Raw genomic sequence first — 27,700 nt, 5'->3', positions numbered from 1 at the left:
AAAATTATGCTAGTTTTTACAAGGAATACTTTGTATATCTCAAGCTAATTTTAGGGAATATGGTAAAGTGATTGTTTTTTTAATATGCTCTACTCTTTCACACTGATAACTCTTTGAATATAAGATACCTTACGGCAAAGCTGGGGAATGTGTTTTGCTGTTGGATGATTTTAATTATTTTTGTCTACGTGAATATGTACAGCTGTTGGGTGCATCCTTTCTCTATTTGTTTTTCAGTTCAGCCCAATCCTTCTGTGCTTATTGGCAACCCTATTAGAGCATATACCCCTCCACCTCCTCTTGGACCTCACCCAAATTTGGGGAAATCTCCAAGCCCTGTTCAAAGAATAGATCCTCACACCGGGACAAGTATTCTTTATGTACCTGCCGTCTATGGAGGGAATGTAGTTATGTCCGTGCCTTTACCTGTAAGTAGATGTTTAAGATACTCTCTATTGAATGAATAAGATAAAGTAGGCTTCACTAGATTAGTGACTACCCCAAATAGTGTTCTACTCATCTGTCTCTCTCTTTTCTTTTTTTTTTGGTTTTCAATGTCTGTAAGCTTCTTTCATTCAAAGCAGCTCTTATGACCAAAGAAATGTGAATTGTTGCTTAAAATTTGTTACTATTTTGTCAGTGGCTATGAAGAAATCTGTAAATTGGGTGTTTTGGTTGAAAAGCCTTTGTATTAAGTATTTTTACTGGGGAAAATTGGGCCAAAAGTTAACAGAGCTAGTAAATTGGACTCTTGTTTTGTAAAGTGATGTTTTATTTTATCTTTTGCTTTTTCATTCTTATATAATTCACTAACCCTAAGAAATACAGTTCTTTGGAGGAGGGAAAAAGGTTTGGATTAGCTCCCTTGGATCTAAATTTATCTGAGAAATTCCACACCTTATGAAATCCTACTGGCACTTAAAAACATTATTAAATCATTTCTAAGACTATAGATTTTTAGAGGGCTTCCATCTTATGTTAAAACTCATTTTTCTTTTCTTTAAGATTTTTGAGTATTTTGGTAATTAAAAAAATTTGCTGTTTACTAATATTTCCAAATTCAGGAATTTTAGCCTAGAAAATATTTCTTCATTTAAGATAAGTACTGTAGTTTCAGGTAGAGGTGATCATTGTCAAGGATCTTTGGCACCCCTGCCTACACCCCCAAAATGCAAAAACGCCTAGCTGCCAACATTTTTCAGCCATGTTGGTCATGGTGGTTCACAATCCCGGCGGCCAGTGAGAATAACTGTCAATAAGAAATATGTCATTTATGTCGACTCCCCATAGACTTTCCATTTGAGCTGAGTTATTTCTTCCCAGACAGCCTGGCAACATTACACGTCATCTGCTTTAAACAGTAAGGCCCTCGGGATTTATGTTGCATTTTACTATAGGTCAGAGAGACTTAAAGATTTCTAAGAGTCTGAACTTAACAGTTGTATTATAATAAAATAACAGGGGTGGTAGCTCAGATGTCATTGTGTTCATTCATTTTATATTAATATGCAGAGATTATATATTTTGACATACCTAAAGAAATTTTCTGTTTCTGTGGTTTAATTAATCAGAAGCATTAATTAAATTAATGACCTGTTTGAATTTTGCCTACAGTAAATGAACATTAAATGATTTGGTTATTCATATAAAATAGTAATACATATTTTTTGAGTTGAGACTCCTTAGACTGAATTTTTTCTTAAATTTTTTCCCTGTTCTCTTATTCAAGTTTATTAAACTGTATATCTATGCAATTATGACTTTAAAAGACAGTTTTCATGGTAATCAGTGACATATATGCATTCATACTGAGGGAAAATGATTCAAGACTATAAAATGATTTGATGCCTCAAGGAATAATTACCAATTTTAAGTCCTTGATTTCTTCCTAACCTAGTGTGTAAGGGAAATGGTCAGTTTTCCCTTACATACTAAAGATTCAAGGAGCTTTTTTTTTTTCTTTTTTTGCCAGTTGAGATATAGCGGTCATTCTGCCAGTTGGTACTATTAGCATTCATTTTGTAGTTATTCATTTTGATAAAATTAACATCTCTGTGTGTGTTTGCTCTTTCCTAATTAATAGCACTATAGCAGTTTGCCTTTCAAAATGTACTGAAAGCAATTATTTTATTTCTTATAATAACCTAGGTACCATGGACAGGATACCAGGGTAGGTTTGCAGTTGATCCTCGGATCATTACACACCAGGCAGCCATGGCCTACAATATGAACCTCTTACAGACGCATGGGCGGGGGTCTCCTATACCTTATGGCCTTGGGCATCACCCACCTGTCAGCATAGGGCAGACGCAAAACCAGCATCAGGAGAAGGACCAACATGAGCAGAGTCGAAACGGTGAGTTGCTGCTGTTCTCGTGCCCCTAAACTGACGACGCGCCAGGTTGTGAGTTGCTGTGCTGTTCTCGTGCTCCTAGACTGACGACATGCCAGGTTGTATCAACGCATAAGGTTCCTTTAACAGTGCGAGTGTTAACTCGTTCATAGATTATAAGCCTTTTCGAGGAGGAATCTGATGTAAAAACTGTGGATCCTCTCTCCAGAAGATACAGATATGTGCACAGATACAAAACTTAGATGTACCCTACCACTTACGATTGATGGTATCAATTTCCTGGAAAAATGTTAATATTTAGATTTTTTTTAAATGGTAGTCATTTAAAATTGAGACAGAAAACCCTCTCCTGTTAAACATTTTTGTTGACCCAAAATATTTTTGTAGCATACTAAACATTAATGCTACTGTGGCAATCGTTTATTTAAAGTAGTTATTTCTTATGCAAATCGTAGTCTCTTGTCTGCTAGAATTATAAATAAGGAAAAATTGCCCTGTGTAATTTTTAAAGTCAGGTTTATTGAGGTATAATTTATATACAGTAAAATCCACCCTTTTAGAATGTAGTTTGATGTGTTTTGACAAATACACAGAGCTGTTCACCACCACCAGTATCAAGATTCAGGGTGTTTACATTTCAAACAACTCCCTCCTGTCCCTTTGCAGTCACTTCCCTCCTCCAGCCCCAGCCCTGGGCAACCACTGATCTGACTTTTGTGCCTATACCTTGGTCTTTTCTCTAGTTTGTCATATAAATGGAATCATAGTGTCTGGCTTCATTCACTTAGCTTAGTGCTTTTGAGATTTATTTGTGTTGTCTGTGTCAGTTGTTTGTTCCTTTTTGCTGTTGATTAGTATTCCCTTATATGGATGAACCACAGTGTTTTTTATCTCTCCATCAGTTGTTTTTATCTATCCTTAATTATTTCTAATTTTTGGCTCTTATGAGTAAAGCTGCTGTGAACATACGTATTGAAGATATTTTCATTTCTCTTGGGTAAATACCCAGGATTGAGCTTGTTGAGCACATTTGTTAACTTTATAAGAAACTGCCATACTGTTTTCCAAAGTGGCCAAACCATCTTTCATTTCTGGTATGTGTGAGATTTCCAGTTGCTCCACATTCTCGTTAGTACTTGGTATTGTCAGTCTTTTTAATTTTACCCCTGCTTATGGGTATCTGATAGTATCTGATTGTTGTATTAATTTGCATGTTCCTAATGACTAATGATGTTGAGTATCTTTTCATTGGGCTTATTTGCCACCTGTATATCTTTGATGAAGTGTCTATTTGTACCTTTTGTCCACTTTTTTATTGGTTTGTCTTACGAAGTTATAAGAGTTCTGTATACATTCTGAATACAAATCTTTAATTAGATATATGTTTTGAAAATATTTTCTCCCAGGATATGGCTTGCCTTTTGATTTTCTTAACAGTATCTTTCAAAGAATAAAAGTTTCCCTTTTTGATTAAGTCCAGTTTATCCAATTTCTTCTTCTTTGGGTCATGTTTTTGGTGTTACGTCAAATTTTTTTTGCCTAATCCAAGATCACAAAGATCTTCCGGGTTTTTTTCTAGACGTTTCATAGTCTTAGCTCTTATATTAGGTCTCCTTTGAGTTAATTTTTATATGTGGTGTGAGGTAAGAATTGAAGGGTTCTTTTGTTCTCATTTTGTTTTGTTTTTACATATATGTATGCTCAGTTGTTCTAACACCGTTTGTTGAAAATACTCTCCTTCCTCCATTAAGATGACTTGGTACCTTTGTTGAAAATCAGTTTACTGCCTATGTGAAGTCTGTATCATCTTCTATTGATGCATATGTTTGTTCATGCCAAATATACTGTCTTGATTACTGTAGCTTCATAAACGTCTTCAAATCAGGTAGTATGAGTCCTCCAACTTTGTTTTTCTTTTTCAAAATTGTGTATTCCAGGCCCTTTGCATTTCCACATACATTTTAGAATCAGCTCGTGAGTTTCTACCAAAAAAAGCCTGCTGGGATTTTGATTGGGATTGTGTGGAATCTGTAGGTCAATTTGGAGGAGAGCTGACATCTTAATATTTAGTCTTCTGTTATATGAACGCGGTGTCTCTCTCTTCTTTAAGGTCTTTACTTTCAGCCTTTTAAAAAAAAGAGTTTTCAGAATACAACTCTTGCACTCATTTTGTTAAGGCAAAAGCTTAGATTAATAGAGGTATCTTAGTGTTAGAATTTTCCTCCTCAGTAGTGTATCCCACAAAATTCCAGTGTTCTATTTTTATTTCATTCAGTTCAGTACACTTTCTAGTTTCTCTTAAAATTAGATCCATGGATTATTTAGAAAGGTGAGTTTGGGTGAGTTATTGGGGATTTTCTAAGAATTTTTCTGTTAACTGATTCCTAGTTTTAATTCCATTGTGGTAAGGGAACATATTTTGCATGACTTTGAATCCTTTTGAATTTATTGAGATTTCTTTTATGGCTCAAGATATGGTCTATCTTTATAAATGTTCCGTGTACATTTGAGAAGAATGGAGTGCTCTAGTGCTATAGGTCAAGTTGGTTGATACGATTGTTCAAGTCTACTTTATCTTTGCTGATTTTCTGTCTACGTTGAAAAAAAAAGAATACTGAGAGAAGAATATTGAATTCTCCAAATATAATTGGTATTTATCTATTTTTCTTTAAAGTTTTAAAATTTAATTTATTTTTTATACAGCAGGTTCTTATTAGTCATCAATTTTATACACATCAGTGTATACATGTCAATCCCAATCACCCAATTCATCACACCACCATCCACCACTGCCACTTTCCCCCCTTGGTGTCCATACATTTGTTCTCTGCATCTGTGTCTCTATTTCTGCCCTGCAAACCGGTTCATCTGTACCATTTTTCTACATTCCACATATATGCGTTAATATACGATATTTGTTTTTCTCTTTCTGACTTATTTCACTCTGTGACAGTCTCAAGATCCATCCACGTCTCTACCAATGACGCAATTTCATTCCTTTTTATGGTTGAGTAATATTCCATTGCATACATGTACTACATCTTCTTCATCCATTTGTCTGTCGATGGGCATTTAGGTTGCTTCCATGACCTGGCTATTGTTAATAGTGCTGCAGTGAACATTGTGGTGCATGTGTCTTTTTGTATTATGGTTTTCTCTGGGTATATTATGCTCAGTAGTGGGATTGCTGGGTCATATGGTAATTCTATTTTTAGTTGGTTTTGTTTTTTTTTTTTTTTTTGCGGTATGCGGACCTCTCACTGCTGTGGCCACTCCCGTTGCGGAGAACAGGCTCCAGATGCGCAGGCTCAGCGGCCATGGCTCATGGGCCCAGCCACTCCATGGTATGTGAGATCTTCCCGGACTGGGGCACGAACCCGTGTCCCCTGCATCGGCAGGTGGACTCTCAACCACTGTGCCACCAGGGAAGCCCTATTTTTAGTTTTTTAAGGAACCTCCATACTGTTCTCCATAGTGGCTGTATCAGTTTGCATTCCCACCAACAGTGCAAGAGGGTTCCCTTTTCTCCACACCCTCTCCAGCATTTGTGGTTTGTAGATTTTCTGATGAGGCCCATTCTAACCGGTGTGAGGTGATACCTCATTGTAGTTTTGACTTGCATTTCTCTAATAATTAGTGATGTTGAGCAGCTTTTCATGTGCTTCTTGGCCATCTGTATGTCTTCTTTGGAGAAATGTCTATTTAGGTCTTCTGCCCATTTCTTGATTGGATTGTTTGTTTTTTTAATATTGAGCTGCATGAGCTGTTTATATATTTTGGAGATTAATCCTTTGTCTGTTGATTCCTTTGCAAGTATTTTCTCCCATTCTGAGGGTTGTCTTTTCGTCTTGTTTGTAGTTTCCTTTGCTGTTCAAAAGCTTTTAAGCTTCATTAGGTCCCATTTTTTAATTTTTGTTTTTATTTCCATTACTCTAGGAGGTAGATCTCAAAAAGATCTTGCTGTGATTTATGTCAAAGAGTGTTCTGCCTACGTCTTCCTCTAAGAGTTTTATAGTGTCTGGTCTTACATTTAGGTCTCTAATCCATTTTGAGTTAATTTTTGTGTATGGTGTCAGGGAGTGTTCTAATTTCATTCTTTTACATGTAGCTGTCCAGTTTTCCCAGCACCACTTATTGAAGAGACTGTCTTTTCTCCATTGTATATCCTTGCCTCCTTTGTCATAGATTAGTTGACCATAGGTGCGTGGGTTTATCTCTGGGCTTTCTATCCTGTTCCATTGATCTATATTTCTGGTTTTGTGCCAGTACCATACTGTCTTGATTTCTGTAGCTTTGTAGTATAGTCTGAAGTCAGGGAGTCTGATTCCTCCAGCTCCGTTTTTTTACCTCAAGACTGCTTTGGCTATTCAGGGTCTTTTGTGTCTCCCTACAAATTTTAAGACTTTTTGTTCTAGTTCTGTAAAAAATGCCACTGGTAATTTGATAGGGATTGCATTGAACCTGTAGATTGCTTTGGGTAGTATAGTCATTTTTACAGTATGGATTCTTCCAACCCAAGAACATGGTATACCTCTCCATCTGTTTGTGTCATCTTTGATTTCTTTCATCAGTGTCTTACAGTTTTCTGAGTACAGGTCTTTTACCTCCTTAGGTAGATTTATTCCTAGGTATTTTGTTCTTTTTGTTTCAGTGGTGAATGGGATTGTTCCCTTAATTTTCTGATCTTTCATTGTTAGTGTATAGGAATGCAAGCAATTTCTGTGCATTAATTTTGTATCCTGCAACTTTACCGAATTCATTGATTAGCTCTAGTAGTTTTCTGGTGGCATCTTTAGGATTCTCTATGTATAGTATCATGTCATCTGCAAACAGTGACAGTTTTACTTCTTCTTTTCCAATTTGGATTCCTTTTATTTCTTTTTCTTCTCTGATTGCCGTGGCTAGCACTTCCGAAACGATGTTGAATAATACTGGCGAGGATGGACATCCTTGTCATGTTCATTATCTTAGAGGAAATGCTTTCAGTTTTTCACCATTGAGAATGATGTTTGCTGTGGGTTTATCGTATATGGCCTTTATTATGTTGAGGTAGGTTTCCTCTCTGCCCACTTTCTGGAGAGTTTTTATCATAAATATGTGTTGAATTTTGTCAAAAGCTTTTTCTGCATCTATTGAGATGATCATATGTTTTTTATTTAGTTTGTTAATATGGTGTATCACATCGGTTGATTTGTGTGTACTGAAGAATCCTTGCATCCTTGGGATAAATCCCACTTGATCGTGGTGTATGATCCTTTTAATGTGTTGTTGGATTCTGTTTGCTAATATTTTGTTGAGGATTTTTGCATGTATATTCATCAGTGATATTGGTCTGTAATTTTCTTCTCCTGTAGTATCTCTGTCTGGTTTTGGTATCAGGATGATGGTGGCCTCGTAGAATGAGTTTGGGAGTGTTCCTTCCTCTGCAGTTTTTTGGAAGAGTTTGAGAAGGATGGGTGTTAGCTCTTCTCTAAATGTTTGATAGAATTCACCTGTGAAGCCGTCTGGTCCTGGACTTTTGTTTGTTGGAAGATTTTTAATCACATTTTCAATTTCATTACTTGCTTGTGATTGGTCTGTTCATATTTTCCATTTCTTCCTGGTTCAGTCTTGGAAGATTATACCTTGCTAAGAATTTGTCTGTTTCTTCTGGCATAGAGTTGCTTGTAGCAGTCTCTTATGATGCTTTATATTTCTCCGGTGTCCATTGTAACTTCTCCTTTTTCATTTCTAATTTTACTGATTTGTGTCCTCTCCCTCGTTTTCTTGTTGAGTCTGGCTAAAGGTTTATCAGTTTTGTTTATCTTCTCAGAGAACCAATTTTTAGTTTTATTGATCTGTGCTATAGTTTTCTTTGTTTCTATTTCATTTATTTCTGCTCTGATCTTTATGATTTCTTTCCTTCTACTAACTTTGGGTTTTGTTTGTTCTTCTTTTTCTAGTTCCTTTAGGTGTAAGGTTAGATTGTTTATTTGAGATTTTTCTTGTTTCTTGAGGTAGGCTTGTATTGCTATAAACTTCCCTCTGAGAACTACTTTTGCTGCATCCCATAGGTTTTGGATCATTGTGTTTTCATGGTCATTTGTCTTTAGGTATTTTTTTAATTTCCTCTTTGATTTCTTCAGTTATCTCTTGGTTATTTAGTAACGTATTGTTTAGCCTCCATGTGTTTGTGTTTTTTTCATTTTTTTTCCCTGTAATTGATTTCTAATCTCATGGCGTTGTGGTTGGAAAAGATGCTTGATATGATTTCAGTTTGCTTAAATTTACTGAGGCTTGATTTGTGACCCAAGATGTGATCTATCCTGGAGAATGTTCCATATGCACGTGAGAAGAAAGTGTAATCTGCTGTTTTTGGATGGAATGTCCTATAAATATCAATTAAATTTGTCTGGTCTGTTGTGTCATTTAAAGCTTGTGTTTCCTTATTAATTTTCTGTCTGGATGATCTGTCCATTGGTGCAAGTGAAGTGTTAACGTCCCTCACTATTACTGTTTTACTGTCGATTTCCTCTTTTATACCTGTTAGCAGTTGCCTTATGTATTGAGGTGCTCCCATGTTGGGTGCATATATAATTGTTATATCTTCTTCTTGGATTGATCCCTTGATCATTATGTAGTGTCCTTCCTTGTCTCTTGTAACATTCTTTATTTAAAGTCTATTTTATCTGGTATGAATATTGCTACTCCAGCTTTCTTTTGATTTCCATTTGCGTGGAATATCCTTTTCCATACCCTCCCTTTCAGTCTGTATGTGTCCCTAGGTCTGAAGTGGGTCTCTTGTAGACAGCATATATATGGGTCTTGTTCCTGTATCTATTCAGCGAGCCTGTGTCTTTTGGTTGGAGCATTTAATCCATTCACGTTTAAGGTAATTATCAATATATATGTTCCTGTCACCATTTTCTTAATTGTTATGGGTTTGTTTTTGTAGGTCCTTTTCTTCTCTTGTGTTTCCCACTTAGAGAAGTTCCTTTAGCATTTGTTGTAGAGCTGGTTTGTTGGTGCTGAATTCTCTTAGCTTTTGCTTGTCTATAAAGCTTTTGATTTCTCCATCAAATCTGAATGAGATCCTTGCCCTGTAGAGTAATCTTGGTTGTAGGTTCTTCCCTTTGATCACTTTAAATATATCATGCCACTCCTTTCTGGGTTGTAGAGTTTCTGCTGAGAAATCAGGTGTTAACCTCATGGGAGTTCCCTTGTATGTTATTTGTCGTTTTTCCCTTGTTGCTTTCAATAATTTTTCTTTGTCTTTAATTTTTGTCAATTTTATTACTATGTATCTCGTTGTATTCCTCCTTGGGTTTATCCTGTCTGGGACTCTTTGCACTTCCTGGACTTGGGTGGCTCTTTCCTTTACCACGTTAGGGAAGTTTTCGACTGTAATCTCTTCAGATATTTTTTCGGGTCCTTTCTCTCTCTCTTCTCCTTCTGGGACCCCTATAATGAGAATGTTGTTGCGTTTAATGTTGTCCCAGAGGTCTCTGGCTGTCTTCATTTCTTTTCATTCTTTTTTTCTTTATTCTCTTGCATGGCAGTGAATTCCACAATTCTGTCTTCCAGGTCACTTATCTGTTCTGCCTCAGTTATTCTGCTATTGATTCCTTGTAGTGTAGTTTTCATTTCAGTTATTGTGTTGTTCGTCTCTGTTTGTTCTTTAATTCTTCCAGGTCTTTGTTAAACATTTCTTACATCTTCTTGATCTTTGCCTCCATTCTTTTTCCGAGGTCCTGGATCATCTTCACTATCATTATTCTGAATTCTTTTTCTGGAAGGTTGCCTATCTCCACTTCATTTAGTTGTTTTTCTGGGGTTTTATCTTGTTTCTTCATCTGGTACATAGTTCTCTGCCTTTTCATTTTGTCTGTCTTTCTGTGAATATGGTTTTCCCTCCACAGGTTGCAGAATTGTAGTTCTTCTTGCTTCTGCTGTCTGCCCTCTGGTGGATGAGGCTGTCTAAGAGGCTTGTGCAAGCTTCCTGATGGGAGAGACTGGTGGTGGGTAGAGCTGGGTGTTGCTCTGGTGGGCAGAGCTCAGTAAAACTTTAATCCACTTGTCTGCTGATGGGTGGGGTTGGGTTCCCTCCCTGTTGGTTGTTTAGCCTGAGGCGACCCAGCACTGGAGCCTACTGGCTCTTTGGTAGGGCTAATGGTGGACTCTGGGAGGGCTCATGCCAAGGAGTACTTCCCAGAACTTCTGCTGCCAGTGTCCTTGTCCCCACAGTGAGCCATAGCCACCCCCTGCCTCTGCAGGAGACCCTCCAACACTAACAGGTAGGTCTGGTTCAGTCTCCTGTGGGGTCACTGCTCCTTCCCCTGGGTCCTGATGCACATACTGCTCTGTGTGTGCCCTCCAAGTGTGGAGTCTCTCTTTCCCCTAGTCCTGTCGAAGTCTTGCAGTCAAATCCCACTAGGCTTCAAAGCCTGATTCTCTAGGAATTCCTCCTCCCATTGCCAGACCCCCAGTTTGGGAAGCCTGACGTGGGGCTCAGAACCTTCACTCCAGTGGATGGACTTCTGTGGTGTAAATGTTCTCCAGTTTGTGAGTCACCCACCCAGTGGTCATGGGATTTGATTTTATTGTGATTGCACCCCTCCAACTGTCTCATTGCGGCGTCTCCTTTGTCTTTGGATGTGGGGTATCTTTTTTTTTTTTAAACATCTTTATTGGAATATAATTGCTTTACAATGGTGTGTTAGTTTCTGCTGTATGACAAAGTGAATCAGCTATACATATACATATATCCCCGTATCCCCTCCCTCTTGCATCTCCCTCCCACCCTCCCTATCCCACCCCTCTAGGTGGTTACAAAGCACCGAGCTGATCTCCCTGTGCTATGCGGCTGCTTCCCAGTAGCTATCTGTTTTACATTTGGTAGTGTATATATGTCCATGGCACTCTCTCACTTCATCCCAGCTTACCTTTCCCCCTCCCCGTGTCCTCAAGTCCATTCTCTATGCCTGCATCTTTATTCCTCTCCTACCCCTAGGTTCATCAGAACCTTTTTTTTTTCTTTTTTTTTTTTAGATTCCATATATTTGTGTTAGCATACGGTATTTGTTTTTCTTTTTCTGACTTACTTCACTGTGTATGACACACTCTAGGTCCATCCACCTCAGTACAAATAACTCAGTTTCGTTTCCTTCTATGGCTGAGTAATACTCCATTGTATATATGTGCCACATCTTCTTTATCCATTCATCTGTCGTTGGACACCTAGGTTGCTTCCATGTCCTGGCTATTGTAATTAGTGCTGCAATGAACATTGTGGTACATGACTCTTTTTGAATTATGGTTTTCTCAGGGTATATGCCCAGGAGTGGGATTGCTGGGTCCTATGGTAATTCTATTTTTAGTTCTTTAAGGAACCTCCATACTGTTCTCCATAGTGGCTGTATCAGTTTACATTCCCATCAACAGTGTATGAAGGATCCTGTTTCTCCACACCCTCTCCAGCATTTATTGTTGTAGATTTTTTGCTGATGGCCATCCTGACCAGTGTGAGGTGATACCTCATTGTAGTTTTGATTTGCATTTCTCTAATGATTAGTGATGTTGAGCGTCCTTTCATGTGTTTGTTAGCAATCTGTGTATCTTTTTTGGAGAAATGTCTATTTAGGTCTTCTGCCCATTTTTGGATTGGGTTGTTTGTTTTTTTGATATTGAGCTGCTTGTATATTTTGGAGATTAATCCTTTGTTGGTTGCTTCCTTTGTAAATATTTTCTCCCATTCTGAGAGTTCTTTAACTTAACACTGTTTACTTTCCCATTTATGTTCTACCACTCAGGTACAGAAAAGGAACCTCAGAGTATTTCAGGTTTTCCTCTTCTGGTCTTTATCTGTTGTTATCATGCATTTATTTTACTTTTCCTATGTTATAAGCCTCAACCATTGTTATTTTCATTTAAAGAGCCAAGTATCTTTTTGAAGAGTTTTAAATAATAAGAAAAATAATCTTTTATATCTATCCATGTAGTTAGTAACTCTGGTAATCTTGATTTCTTTCTGTATATTCATGTTTCTATTTCAGTAATTTTTCTTCTGCCTGAAGGACTTCTTTTAACATTCCTTGTAGTTCAGGTCTGCTGGCAGTGAATTCTTTCAGCATTTGTATGTCTGAAAATGTTTTTATTTACAGAGTATAGAGTCTTGGTTGATAGTTTTTATCTTTCAGTATTTTAATGATGTTACTCTGCTGTTTTCTTGCTTACATTATTTTTAGTGAGAAATCTGATGTCATCCTTATCTTTGCTTTTCTGCATATAACATGTCTTTTTTTTCTCTGACTGCTTTTAAGAACTTATTTTTATACTGGTTTTAGTAATTTGTTTATGATGAAATGATATTCCTTGGTGTAGTTTTCTTCATGATTCTTGTGTTTGTGGTTTGTTGAGCTTCTTGTATCTGTGGGTTTACAGTTTTCATCAATTTGGTAATTTTTGACCTTTATTCAGAAATTGTTTCTGTCTCACCTCTTTTTCTCTTCAGGAATTCCAACTACCCATTTATTATGCTTCTTAAAGTTACCCCACAGTTCACAGATGCTCTTTTCATCTTTTAAAAAATTCTTTTTTCTTTTTGTGTTTCACCTTGCATTGTTTCTATTGCTATGCCTTCAAGTTCACCACGTTTTTCTTCTGCAGTGTCTAAACGTCTGCTAATTCCATCCAGTGTATTTTTCATCTCAGACATTGTAGTTTTCATTTCTTAAAGTTTAGTAGTAAGGCTATTCTGGCACAAAGTTCCAGTGGCATTCTTAAAAGAATGTTTTCAAGGAAGAACCCAAATTAAGGATTCTTTCAAGGGATTTAAAATATCCAGTAGTTAGTTCTTATAGATTAAAAGCCTTTCACGTGCGGAACTAGCATTGTCTATTATAATTGTGATTTTTTTAACCTTAATATTGCTTCCTTTAATGTTTGTCATCCACTTATATTTAGTTTGATATCTGTTACTTTTAAAAGTATAACTGCATTCTTTTCAGAATATCTTTATTTAGTTTAGATTCCTTTACTAAATTACATTGACGCATTATTTGGATTTTTGCATTCGTAAATGGCCAAAGTAGTAAACCTTTATAAATAGGCCTTTTCTATGTCTAGCTTAAGAAAATGAGGCTGTAAATTCCTGGAGAATGGGCAGTTATCTTTGGAGTTAGTTGATATTTTAAGGTTATTCCCTTATTAAGTTTTTGCCTTGTCAGAGAGATTTGCTTCATTTATAAATTTTCTTTCTTGCAGAGAAATTGCAACTCTGAAGATTTAAGAACAAAACCCAAGCAGTAATAATTAATAATTGTTGAAAAATGTTTAAAATATTCTGCTTCTTTGTCTAATATTGGATAGTCATTGGCATTTTGTAACATCTACTGAAGACAATTTATAAGAATTTTGAAATATTTTCTTAGGTAAAAGTGATACAAATAATCCTGGACCTGAAATTAATAAGATTCGGACACCAGAGAAAAAGCCTACAGAATCAAAACAGGTATGTGGTTTACCTTTAGTGAATGCATTGTTCTAATGGAGTTAGTTTGATTGATCATCTTGGAATCCTGGTATTTTAAAGAAAATTATCTACCTTTTTATGTATATCTTTTATGTTTGTTGTTTCATGAGGATCTGGTGGGTCATGTTGCACTCTCTCCCTCCACCTTTTCTTTGTCTACACTATTTTATTTATCAGAATACTTTTTTCAAATTGTGTTATTTAGCAATAGACTTGAATTCAGAGACTTCCAATGATAAAGTAATAAATGAAGACACAGCTATAGATGTGTTACTAAAAATTATCTCAGATTGGGAAGAGCTGTTATAGTGTGAAGGGAAGACTTAACTTCCTCAAGTCCCTCACCTTGTCCTCTCGTCACACCTGCTGTGTGCATCCTTAACTCTTAACCTGTTTGTTCATCTGCTTTTTCTGCTTCTGTGCTCGTGAACCAGTGAGGGAAAATCAAATCATTGGTTGAATTAGTGCCACTGGAAACTCATGCTTTCTGATCTCAGGGAACCTGTGGGGTGCCTCCCCATTTCTTTTGTATGTGCCTGGCTCCCTTTGCCCAGTTTTCTCAGCAGCTCTTCTGATGCCTGCTTACCTTCTACCTGTTATTCTTACGATCAGGGGATGACCTTGCCTTAGAGTGAAATTCATCAGGATTTCACGCTCTTAACTCAGAACTTTAGTCCTCACACTTTTCCTGTGTCCTTGAACATCCTTCTATATCACCGATCTCAGAGGAAGAGTTTCCATTAAGACTTATCTCTCCTCTTCCGGTCACCTCACAGAACTTGTCCCTTCTCTTCATTTATCTTCAGATTCTTTCCAGCTACTCGTTCTTCCTCCTCAGCCTGTAAGTAAATTGATTGATAGACTATTTTTATAAAAGATACTTTATTTGGCCTTTATTTCCTTTATATAGCTACTGCCTAATTTCTCCTTTTTCCCCTCATCTCTTATTTGTCCCTTAACCAACACAGACTAGTATTAGGCCTTAACATTTCACTAAAACTGTTGAGCTCAAAGTGACCAGGGACTTCCCCGGCGGTCCAGTGGTTAGGACTCCGCACTTGCCCTGCCATGGGCCTGGGTTCGATCCCTGGTTAGGGAACTAAGATCCTGCAAGTGGTGCAGCCAAAGGAAAAAAAAAAAAAAAACAAAACTCAAAGTGACCAAATCTTATGAACATGCTTCAGTTGTAGCCTTACTTGACTTTTCTTTGGTATTTGGCACTATTTTCTGCCTCTTTCTTCTTGACCATCTTGTTTCTTTTGGTTTCTTTGATACACATTTCTACTTATCACAACTCCTTCTACATGATCTTCTGTCTCTTTTATAATTTCCTGTCCACCCCTTCCCATCTGTCCCTAGGCCTTAAGTTGGGGTTTCCCAGGGTTCTGTCATGGTCCCATATAACTCTCTCTGCATTCTGTGCTTTCTTACCATAAACTAGTCCAATTCCACAATTTCCATTACTTGCTCCCTGATGGTGACTTCCAAATCTGTATCTGCAACCTCAGGCTGGCTTTAAGCAACTGTTCTCTGTATTCAGGTACTTATGCCTCATAAGCAGCCCTGACTCACAGTTTATACAACTGGAAGGGCTCAGTACCCACTGGAGGAGCTGCAGTGCCAATTAGGCAGCCAGGGGAGCTTGCTGATAGAGTAAGAAGGAAGCAGCAGTGAGAGTAGGCATCCTGTGTGTTTGGGAACGGGTGCAGAGAGAAAGCAGAGGGCGTGTGCGGCGGTACAGCAGCAGCACCGGTAGTCAGAGGACCAGGGTTAGGGTTAGGACAGACCCAACCGGGAGAGTCTTAGGTGCTGTCAGAGCAGCTGAAGCCAAGACAGCCAAATGTCTCTCACGTCCTTCTTTAAAATTTTCTGTTGTGGTCTTTCCCTGTTAGGGGACTAGGCAACCTGATAGACATGTTTCATTTTCTTTTCCACCCTGATGCTTCGTCCTGGGGCCTAGGGGGAAAATGTCCTAGCTCTCCTTGACTCAGGATTAAGAGGAAAGCAATAGAGGAGAATCTAATTCTGATAATATTAGAGTCAGACTCCTTCAGACTTTACAGTCATCTCCCCTGCTTGGCCTGTTGTAGTATCGTAGAGGAGCACAGTCTTGATCTAAATTTCTGCGACACTGGCCCAGCTTCTTGTCCAGCTCAAAGTCAGAAGTGAAGAAGGCAATTGAAACATCAGCTTATCCACAGACACAACCTTGACATCTAATCATGGTCACCCTCATGCAATCAGCGTGTGCCTGTCAACAGTATCTTCTGGAGAAAGGTGTATCTCAGCTGAAATGTCGCTTCAGTCATTAAAAAGATGAAGATTTATAGGGGAAAATGTTTGTTGATAAAGAGCCTTAATCAGGTTCTGAGACAGTTGAAGAGCAGGCATTGCAGCTGCCTGGGAAGACTGGGGCAGAGTTACCATCCATCTCATTTCATTTCTGAGATAATTTATACATACCCAGTAGTCTTCAGGGTCTTATTGGCCAGATTTAACGCTGGTCCATTTGAGCTAGACATGAGGATGCTCTTGGGGCATGATTGGCACATCGCAGCCATCTGTGGCAATAGCTTGGTTGCCAGGTTACCCCAGCTTCAATGCAGGAGCAAACTGCTTGTTCTGTCTTCTTGAGAGTGGTCAGTTTCATGTCACTTAAGATCAGACTTGTGTTTCAGAAGGATGACAGCACTCCCTAGCTTAAAAACCTTTGGTAGCTTGCCACAGTTTACAGGATTAAGAACATGTTTATTCTCAGTATTGACTCATTCAGGGTCTCGTGTAATTGGGCTTCTGCAGTTTCATCTGATTTCAAGAAGGGGAAGATTCGCATGTAAGTCCAGTTGTAGCTCTATGTGCACAGAACTTCTCATCTCAAATCTGCTTCAGTGTATAAGCTGTTACCTTTATCTAGTATGTACTTCCCTCATACTAGATAAAAAAACTCCAGCTTTTTATGCAAGATTATCATTATCTCCATGAAGTCACCTTTAATTTTCTCAGGCTCCAGGATGTCATCTCACGTCCTCTTACAACACCTCTAATGTTATTTTTACACGTTGGTATCCTCTACTGGACTCTAAGCCAGAGCTTAGAGCTTAGCAGACTTGTTCTGTGAAAGGCCCGATACTAAATTTTCAGGCTTTGTGGGCCGTGTGGTTTCTGTTGCAGCCGCTCACCTCTGCCGTTGTAGTGAGGAAGCAGCCGTAGACAGTGGGTCAACTTGCACAACTGTGGCTGTGTTCCAGTAACACTTTATGCACAGAAATCCGGTGGACTGGAAGTGGCCTGGGGGTCGTAGTTTGCCAACCCCCGCTCTGCACTCCTGGGGGTACAGACTGAGTCTGACTGTTTTTTTATCTCCAGCCCCAGGCACAGTGTCCTTGGTAGGCCCTCAGTAAGTGTTTGTTGAAGGAATAATGGCAAAAATTGACAGCCAAGCTTTTAATGCAAAGGCGATATAGTACTTTTTTTGTTGTTCACTTCAAAGTTATTTAGACTGAGACTTTTTTTATATTAATATAGATACGTTTGAGGAAGAGATGTATAAAAACAATAAAATCAGAAGGAAAGAACACATTTTAATGATTTATATCAGAAGGAAGTAAATGGTTATCTTTCCAAGGAAGAAAGTGTGAAAATAAAAATAATGTTTTTAAAGGAATTAAAGTGGATATGCTAATAAAATAGTAGTATCTTTCCTTGTGACTCACATTTAATATGTGGGTTTTTTTCTGTTTCATCGTTCCTAATTTAAAGAATATTCCCTCATTTGATTGTCAGAAAGTGATTTATTGGGCCCCCAGCGCTCCTGCTATTACAGATAAGAATGGATCATATCTTTTAGATGTGCTAGGGGTGGGAAAAGGCGGTGAACCACAGGACTTAGATCTTCCTCAGCTAAAAAATACATCTTCTTTTTTTAGATGGATTTGGAATCAAATCCACAGAACAGAAGTCCTGAATCACGTCCTGGTGTTGTTTATCCCAAATTTCATCGCAAAGACAATCTCAACCCAAGACACATAAATCTCCCTGTTCCTGCTCCCCATGCACAGTATGCAGTGCCCAGTCGCCATTTTCATCCACTTCCCCAGCTGCCAAGACCACCGTTTGCAATTCCACAGCAGCACGCCTTGTCAAGTCAGCAGCAGAATAATCTGCCTGAACAACCAAATCAGATGCCGCCCCACCCGAATCAGGGAGTCCCGCAGCAGGATCCGCTGGGTCAGCCGCCGCCTCAGCTTTCTGCTGCCTGTCAGGCAGGCCCCAACAGTGCTTTTTTTAATACTCCGGTTTCTCATCGACCACAGTCCCCTCCTGCAGAGGCTGCACTTCCTGAGCAGCAGCCCCCTCCCATGCTGCAGGGGGGCCACAGTCCTCTGCGAGCCATTGCGCAGCCCGGCCCCATTCTTCCTTCACATCTGAATAACTTCGCTGATGAGAACCCCCCAGGACTGCCTGTAGGAGAGGCTTTAGGTAAGTTCTCTGATCGCTGCTGGATGCGACAAATTCAGAGATGATTTACTCAAATGACATTGCTGTACAATATTTCTTGAGTCAGGATTGATTCATTTCTTCAAATAACGCCAGCAAAAGAATCAGTCAGTTAGTGTGGTAATCAGAATCTAGTTCCAAATGCTATATAATAATACTAAGCATCCAGTTGATGTCAGGTTATGTCGTAGGTAAGGAAGAATCATCATCATCACCATAACTTGCGTTACTGGCAAGTTCAGAAAACATGCTTCTCCAAAACTCGAATTGTAGCCATTTCTTTCTGGAGAATATCTGGTTGTAAAAACTCTTGAAAGAATTAACTTGAAACCCGAAATGCTGAAAACATAAACTTCGCACCAATGTTTCTACAGATCGTGTGCATGGGAGTGTGGCCCTGGAAGCATTACGGCAGCAGCAGGCGCGGCTCCAGCAGTGGAGTGAGCATCACGCCTATCTCAGCCAGGGCAGTGTTCCTTACCCACACCATCACCATCCTCACCCTCACCCTCACCTCCAGCATCTTCCCCAGCCGCCCATTGGATTACATCAGCCACCAGTGAGAGCAGACTGGAAGCTCCCCAGCAGTGCCGAAGATGAAGCAGAAACAGCTGACTCAAGGTATCCCAGCAGACTGACACGAGCCCCTACTGTTGTCCTTCTTGAGTGGTGTCCTTTTAGCCTCAGACTGGAATATTGTCCCAAAGAAATTGGATGCCGGCCTTCTAGGTACATTGCTCCACAGTTCTGTCGATTGACTCTAAAATATAGAGCATCTTTTGAGAAGTAACTCTTCTGAAAATCTAGGCATGGACGACCCGCTGTGGCTCGTAAGTCAATGTGGCCTCTTGCTTTGCAGTCCTTCTGAAAGAAACGTACCATCACTGTGCGTGGTTTTTTCATACTCAGTCATAATGCAAAGAATGCAAAGAGGACAGGATTAAATTAGAGGTTAAAAGTTAAAAATTATAAATTTATCATCAATATGTTTTTTTCTAGTAGCACGAAATTCTACCGTCTTTTAAGTATAGATGTTTGAGTGTTCAGTCCTCATTCTAAACTTGTTTTTATGGTGTCATGTGAATGCATTGAAGTGTTTCCTAATCCCTTCTGAATAAGATCCACCATTATGGTGACCTTTTATAGCCGTTAGTTGCCAAAGGCATGTAAAGACCAGGACAGCTGTTTTTACCACCAAGGGAAAAGAGAGAAATCAGACACTTGGGCATATTTAGCGTCTTCAGTTCAACACCTATGAGTGTTAATGCTCCCTGCTCTTGAGATGAATTAACGTTAGTTCTGATTAAGTAGTATGCTGTTGTTTGTAAAAATTACACATGTAGTTGATTAAGCTCTCCTTAATGTGATGAAGCTTTTCTTTTGTTTTCTCCTCCTCATATTTCATCATCCTTATGTAGGTTTCAAGACTTAATCAGAGAACTGTCTAATCGTGATCAAAGTGAAACACGGGAACTAGCTGAGATGCCGCCACCTCAATCAAGACTTTTGCAATATAGACAAATTCAGACCAGGAGCCCACCAGCAGTCCCCTCGCCCCCGTCCAGTGCAGACCACAGTACCCACTTTTCCAACTTCAGTGACAGCAGCAGAGACCTCGAAGTAGCCAGCAACCCAGCATTTCCACAGCGCCTGCCGCCGCAGCTGTTCAATTCGCCTTTCTCGTTGCCGTCTGAACACCTCGCCCCTCCTCCCTTGAAATGCCTGGCACCTGATGGAGCATGGACTTTCGCCAACTTACAGCAGAATCGCCTGATGGGGCCGGGTTTTCCCTATGGCCTACCTCCACTGCCGCCCAGGCCACCGCAGACCCCTTTTGTGCACATGCAGAGCCATCAGCCTGCTGTCAGCCAAGAGCCCTTCCACCCGCTGTCGGCTCGCACGGTGTCGTCCTCTTCGCTCCCCAGCTTAGAAGAGGTAAAATGTCTTTCTTCTGCGCTTCTCCTTTCAGGATCGTTGATTGTGAAAAAGATCAATATTTGTTGGTTTGATGGTGACGGTGGACAGAACTTAACTATATTTAATAGTCTTGTAAAGATAATATTTTCTTGCAACTTGTTTATTTTTCAGCTTCATTTTAAAGAGTTGTTTATTTTTTTATTGAAGTCTAGTTGGTTTACAGTATTGTGTTAGTTTCAGGTGTACAGCAAAGTGATTCAGTTATATATTTTTTTTTGTTCAGGTTATTTTCCATTGTAGGTTATTATGAGATATTGAATACTATTCCCTGTTATACAGCAAATCTTTGTTGCTTATCTGTTTTATTTATAGTATTCTGTATCGGTTAATCCCATACTCCCAATTTATCCCTTCCCCCTCTCCCTTTCCCTTTTGGTAAACCATAAGTTTATTTTCTATGTCTATGTGTCTGTTTCTGTTTTGTATATAGATTCATCTGTATTATTTTGTAGATTCCACATGTAAGTGGTACCATGGGATATTTGTCTTTCTCTGCCTGACTTCACCTAGTATGATATTCTCTAGGTCCATCCATGTTGCTACAAATGGCAATATTTCATTCTTCTTTATGTCTGAGAAATATTTCATTGTGTGTATGTAGGTGTGTGTATGTGTGTGTGTGTGCATGTAGGTATGTGTATGTATGTGTGTGTGTGTGTGTGTGTATATATATATATATATATATATATATATATATATATATACCGCATCTTCTTTATCCGTTCATCTGTTGATTGACACTTAGGTTGTTTCCGTGTCTTGGCTATTGTAAACAGTGCTGCTATGAACACTGGGGGTGCATGTATCTTTTCAAATTAGAGTATTTGTCTTTTCTGGATATATGCCCAGGAGTGAAATTGCTAAATCATATGGTAGCTCTGTTTTTAGTTTCTTAAAGAACCTCCATACTGTTTTCCACAGTGGCTGCACCAACTTACATTCCCACAAACAGTGTGGGAGGGTAACTGTATCTCTCTCCAGCATATTTATTATTTGTAGACTTTTTGATGATGGCCAATCTGACCAGTGTGAGGTGATACCTCACTGTGGGTTTGATTTGCATTTCTCTAATAATTAGCAATGTTGAGCATCTTCTCGTGTGCTTTTTGGCCATCCGTATGTCTTCTTTAGAGAAGTGTCTATTTAGGTCTTCTGCCCATTTTTTGATTGGGTTGTTTGTTTTCTTGATACTGAGTTGTATGAGCCATTTGTGTATTTTGGAAGTTAACCCCTTGTTGGTCAGGTCGTTTGCAAATTTTTTTTTCCATTCCTTAGGTTGTCTTTTCGTTTTGTTGATGGTTTCCTTTGCTGTGCAAAAGCTTTTAAGTTTGATTAGGTCCCACTTGTTTATTTTTGCTTTTATTTCTTTTGCCTTGAGAGATTGGTCTGAGAATATACTGCTGTGGTTTATATCCAAAAATGTTTGGCTGTGTTCTCTTCTAGGAGTTGTTTGGTGCCATGTCTTATATTTAGGTCTTTAAACCATTTTGAGTATATTTTTGTGTATGATGTGATGAGGGAGTGGAGTGTTCTAATTTCACTGATTTACCTGAGGCTGTTCTTGGAACTTATTTTAATTTTCCCCTTTTATTATGCTATTTCAGGCTTTGTAGAATGGTCATTGTTACAACCTGAAGCCTTTTATTGCTGTTTTAGAACACTTAACATCTGACTGACTTGAGGAGGCTATTCATTCAAGAAGCTTCATCCTGTCTGATCTGGGGAAATGGTTTTTAGTGGCTCACCTTTTTACTTACATTATATTTGTTAATTACAAATTTGTTCATTAAGGTTTTCCATAGATGTTGGTTTTCTCAGCCAGTGGTCAGTTGCAAGGGCTGTGCTCTTTCTCCTGTCGTTCATCCTGGTGCTTTCTTAGACTGGGGCAGTTAATACACAATGACACTGATTCCCAAATATCAGAATTTGCAGTCTTCAACGTAGAATTGACTCTGCTAAACTAAGCAGTCTAGGGTAAACTGAATTATACTTTGGTATTGCTAAAGAGCATCTTTATGGACCTTCACTGATATAAAAATCTTAGTAATTCTAGGTTATAAAATTTCAAAAACGGTACATTCGGTGTGGACTCTAAAAATGTTGTCTAGCTGTTCCTGTCAAGCCTACAGTGATTAAAGGTAAGAATGTGTAAAGCTCGTGTGGTCGTTATCAATCACAGATGTCTTCTTAAAGCAGGGTAAACATTTTGAATTTTGAGATATGAAAAATATTTTTTTGACATTAGCTTCATTTTGTCGGTTCTTAATGATTTCTAAAGGCTTTAGAAATAATTTATTCATGTTTTGCAAATTTTCTGCTACAGATGCTGATTAAAAAGTCAAGTTTCATAGGGAAGCTTCTATATCTTATTTGTAGGGTTTTGGAGGTAATTTGTTCAAATTGTTCCAGTATTCATTGATTGGCTCATCATTGATTGGCTCCTTCTTATCACATATAATTTGCAATATTTTCTCTCATTTTGTGGACTGTCTTTTCCCCCTCTTGAGGGTATCCTTTGATGCACAAAAGTTTTTAGTTTAGATAAGGTCCAATTTATCTGTTTTCTCTTTGGTCGTTCTGCTTCTGGTGTCATGTCTAAGAAACTGTTGTCTAATCCAAGATCACAAAGATTTACATCTACCTTTCCTAGTTTTAGTTCTTACATTTAATTCTTTGATCCATTTTGAGTTAATTTTTGTACATTTTATGAGGTATGTGTCTAATTCATTATTTTGCATGTGGTTGTTCAGTTTTCTTTGCACTATTTATTGAAAAGATCATTCTTTCTCCATTTTATGGTCTTGGCAACCTTGTCAAAAAATCAACTGACCACAGACCTATGGGTTTATTTCTGGACTCTAAATTCTCTTCCTTGATCTATATATGTCCTTATGCAATACCATGCTGGCTTGTATACTGTAGCTTTGTAGTGAGTTCTGTATTTGGAAGTATGAGTCTTTGGTACTTTGTTTTTCTATTTCAAGATTGTTTTGGCTATTCTGGGTCCCTTGAATTACCATATGGAATTTAGGGTTAGTTTGTCAGTTTCTGCAAAAAAAATCTAACTGGGATTTTAAAAGGGATTGCATTAAATTTGTAGATTAACTTGGGAAGTATTGCCATCTTAACAATATAAAGTCTTCTGGTTCCTGAACGTGGTACCTTTCCACTTATTTAGGTCTTTTAAAATTTCTTTCAACAGTATTTTGTAGTTTTCCAGTTATAAGTCTTACACTTCTTTTGTTAAATTTATTCCAAAGTATCATATTATTTTTTGTGCTATGGTACATGGAATTGTTTTCTTAGTTTCATTTTTTGGATTGTTCACTGCTAGTGTTTAGAAGTGCAATTGATTGTATATCTGCAAACTTGCAGAACTCTTTATTAGCTCTAATAGATTTTTTGTGTGTGAATACCTTAGGATTTTTTATGTAGAAGATAATGTCATCTGCAAATATAGTTTTGTTCTTTCCTTCCAATCTAGATGTCTTTTATTTCTTTTTCTTGCCTAATTGCCTGGCCAGAACTTCTAGTATAATGTTTAGGGTACATTTTTGGCAAAATTAGAGGAAGACAAGCATTTCCGGCGTGAGTTTTCCAAATTTCCTTCTGTTATTGATTTCTAATTTCACTCCATGTGGTTGGAGAACTTACTTTGTATAATTCTAATCTTTTAAAATTTATTGAGACTTGTTGTATGGCCTATCCTGGAGAATGTTTCAGGTACACTGGGGAAGAATGTATATCTTGCTCTCGTTGGGTGGCATGTTCTATAGATATGTTAGGTCTATTTGGTTTATATTGTTCAAATTTTCTCTTTCCTTTGGGTCTGCTGTCTAGGTTTTATATCCATTATCAAAAGTAGGGTGTTGAAGTCTCCAAATATTATTGTTGAATTGTGTAGTTCTCCTTTTAATTCTGTCAGTTTATGCTTCATGTATTTTGGGGTTCTGTCCTTAGGTTTACGTATGTTTATAATTGTTAAATCTCCTTGTCTACCTTTTATCATTATATGATATCGTTTCTCTCTCATAACAATTTTTGTCTTCAAGTATGTTTTTTTCTGATATTTGTGTAGCCACCCCAGCTCTCTTTTGGTTACCATTTGCATGGAATGTCTTTTCTCATCCTTTTGCCTTTTGATTTTGTTGTCATTTGTTTGTTTAGTGATTTTTCTGAACTAATTTTTCAAATTTAAAGTTAATTTTTAAATTTTGAACTAATTTTTTAAAGTCAGTATTTGTTGTGTGTGGCCTCTGAAGTTTTTCTTCCATGGGCTTAATGATCAACTAGTCATTGCCCAGAGGTTTCCTTAACCACCCCATTCCAAAAACATTGCCCAGTTTTTGCAGAGGCATCTGTGTGTATGTGTGTTTGCGCACACCTTCCGTACTCGGCCAGGCAGTTTACACCTCTGCTTCAGCTTTAACTTCCTGCTTCTCCAGCCTCCAGATCAGCCAGAGGTGAGAATTTTTCTGGCCTTTCCTGAGCACGTGCACAGCATGTGTGTGGTCTTCTAGATTCCCAGGGAGGAACAGGTCGGAGCTATTCGAAGTCTTTATTCCCTAAAGTATCTTATAACCCAGCCTTTCCTCCAAAGCTTTTTGTTAGTCTGTTGTTTGGTCCAACTGCTATCCATTGCTTCAGGCAGCAGCAACTAAAACATCGGCCTTGTAAATAATTTCGGTATGGCCCCTTCGGCACTGGTTGAGTTCTGAGTTAGATAAGAGTCAAGTGTTGTTTTGTACCAGACAGGTGAAAACGAATAATTACAGCTCTTTGACAGTGAGGCCCCTTCTGCTCTGATAGTAGTGCTGGAAACGCAGGGTCTTATTTTCAAGGCTACCACTCAGCTGGAGAAGCAGGGGCATGGGCCTGTGGGAAATGAAAGTACTGCAAATCTTGCTCTTCTTACTGAAATTTTCTGGTTTCTCTTGATTAAGTGCTCCCCTGGTTGCTGCAAGCTTTAGTTTCCTAAATTCCAAGAAAGTTGATTGTGACGGTTTTTGTCAGTTTTTTCATTGCTTTTATGGAGTTCCTCGTTCCACCATTTTTACTGATAACCCTTGTGATATTTTGATCTAACCAGTAGAATGAGTTCATAATGTTTGGGGGAAATAACATGCCACAGTTTTTATAAGGTTTTATAAAGTTTTGTACTTTGCTAAATAATGTTGGATACTGAATAGTGTACTTTTAATCATTGATCTATTTAAATGTTTCTTAGTTTTGGAATTTAAGTTCTCTGTACCTTCGCGCTCTTAACGTTTGTTACTACTGTTTAGCTGTGAGTACATGAATAAGTACCTTCAATTGTCAGTGGGTTCTTAGAGTGCAATTACTTTTGCAAAAACATTTGGTCACCTTTATTTTGATGCATGAGATTCACAAATGATGACTGACTTGCAACACTGAAGAAAATACCTTGACAAGGAAAATATTATTTTTACCACATTTACAGGATTTGACGTTTTCAGTACATTAGGATAACTTCTGTCTGTTATGTTGTACAAAACGATTTTGCATGAATCATCTCACAGAATGAATGGTTTATATGTTTGCTGTTTATTTCCAACCTTTTAAAATAATTTCCTTAACATTAACAATACAGAAAAATGTGTTATTTCCCTACGTACTGTTAATTCTTTCATTGCTAGAAACCTTGGTAGATGAAGCTTATGTTGGATGAAAACATCTAGATGTTAGCTTAACAGTTAACTTGAACAGATATGGTTTTTCATGTTGTGTTTCATTAGTTTTCTCTTTTTTTAATAATAATTTTGATTTTCTTTTGACAAATGATATACCTGGTCAGCATGGAAAATGTGGAAGTTAGAGAAATTATTCCTCATTTCACTATACCAGGATAGCTCCTGTAATGTCGGGGAGGAAGAAATTGCCTCTACCCTTCTAGGTTCTTCTGGCTGGTCTGAGAATTAAATTGACATGAGACAGCTTAATAGGAGAAAATCAAACAAAGTTTAATATCATCTGTACATGGGAGAGACCCAGGAAAACTGAGTAACTCACCAAAATGGTCAAAGCCCTCACCTTAAATACCATCTTCAGCTAAGACAAAAGGATGTGGGGTGGTGGTTGGAGTTCAGAGTGCAGGAAGGCAGTTGGCTTGGAGATGGAAAATCAAGTGTGTGGTTTGCCGGAAGTGCAGCCAGTGGGACCCAGAGAGGAATTTTAACAAACGGGCTTTGCTGGGTTCCTCCCTGTCTAGACACTTAGTTCGCACTATAGTGATCTCTGGTGACATCTCCCTTCCTGGAACAGGTCCTCTATCTGCATTCTTTTAGGCAGTTAGCGGGAAGGTCAGAGATTCTTCCTGAGGCTTTTGGGCCTTAAAAACAATCAGCCTAAATTAATCCTCAAGCCAGAGAGACATTTTGGGATAGCCAATTTTGTTCACCTACAGTAACAGATAGCTTTTCATAGCGTTCACAAGTGAGAACATGTGGCTGTCATGGAGGGGTATTACTTGTTGGAGACGTGAAACAATTTTTTTCCCTAATTGCTGTGCTCAGTTATATCGCCCCATCCAACCTTTCTTTCTACCAGGTCAAGATCCCTAAACGTGATCTTGATCCTATTCAGTGGCACTTTTTGCTACTTAAAATTTTTAGAGTCTTCTCATTTAGATGCTTAAGGCATCAATCCATGGATTTTCCTTACCTACCTCAAAAGCCCGGGCCCTCAGCTGCTTGGATGAAGCTAGGGCTCTGTGGTTTGGTTGTAGTGCCTGCACCCACTCCCACTTCTGGTTCTTTACTGATGTGATGAGATAAGGAGAACGAAGAGCAGAGGTGCCTTCCTTACCTGGACCAGGTTACAGACCATTCCTGATTGGAAATAGATTGATAAATTGCTCCAATTTGATTTCACATTTCAGTGTAAGCTTGAGGTTATGATTTAATTTTCTCCAAATATTTAGCCAGTTGTTTTCATACTCTTTATTAAATGATTGCATATTCACTAGATAGAATAGTAGTTTTCTTGTCAAATACTAAATTCTTTATAATACCACTGTATCACATTTGTGTTTCATTCAACTCACTGCTGTTAGGGGGAGGGGGAGATGAAATGCAAGGAGCAGCAATAGAAGTTATCTCTTGGCTTCTGAACTTCCAAGGATTCAGTTTCTAGTAATTTTGGCATGATTTGGGATTTTTTCAAGGGTAATTTTGATCTGAATAAGGTTTTTCATTTTGCATGATATCTTTACAATCTAATCTCTGAGTAAGATGCAGTTCTTCAGTATATACTGCAATCTGTTTCTGGACTTTCTATTTTTCTCCTCATCTGTCTATATGTTTCTGTACCAGAATTACACTGTTTTAATTTTTGAGACTTTCTGG

The 27,700-nt window shown here is 38.2% G+C and overlaps 1 protein-coding gene across 3 annotated transcripts in view; it reads left to right on the top strand.

Moving 5' to 3' along the window:
* HELZ (helicase with zinc finger) overlaps positions 1–27,700 on the top strand; it is a 156,496-nt gene that overhangs the window by 101,078 nt on the left and 27,718 nt on the right. For all 3 annotated transcript variants that reach the window (XM_022589869.3, XM_022589872.3, XM_022589867.3), the window contains 6 exons: positions 238–428; positions 2,149–2,356; positions 13,762–13,841; positions 17,789–18,341; positions 18,734–18,980; positions 19,778–20,294. In XM_022589869.3, the coding sequence (XP_022445577.1) occupies positions 238–428; positions 2,149–2,356; positions 13,762–13,841; positions 17,789–18,341; positions 18,734–18,980; positions 19,778–20,294 (1,796 nt within the window). The remainder of the gene's footprint in view (positions 1–237; positions 429–2,148; positions 2,357–13,761; positions 13,842–17,788; positions 18,342–18,733; positions 18,981–19,777; positions 20,295–27,700) is intronic.

This window comes from Delphinapterus leucas, chromosome 19 (genome assembly GCF_059928025.1).
Source record: "Delphinapterus leucas isolate spDelLeu-1000000601 "Yukka" chromosome 19, BTC_Dleu_Yukka2, whole genome shotgun sequence".
NCBI classification, from domain to species: domain Eukaryota; kingdom Metazoa; phylum Chordata; class Mammalia; order Artiodactyla; family Monodontidae; genus Delphinapterus; species Delphinapterus leucas.
Note: the sequence above shows the minus strand (reverse complement) of the source record. Positions and strands in the feature narration are given on the sequence as shown.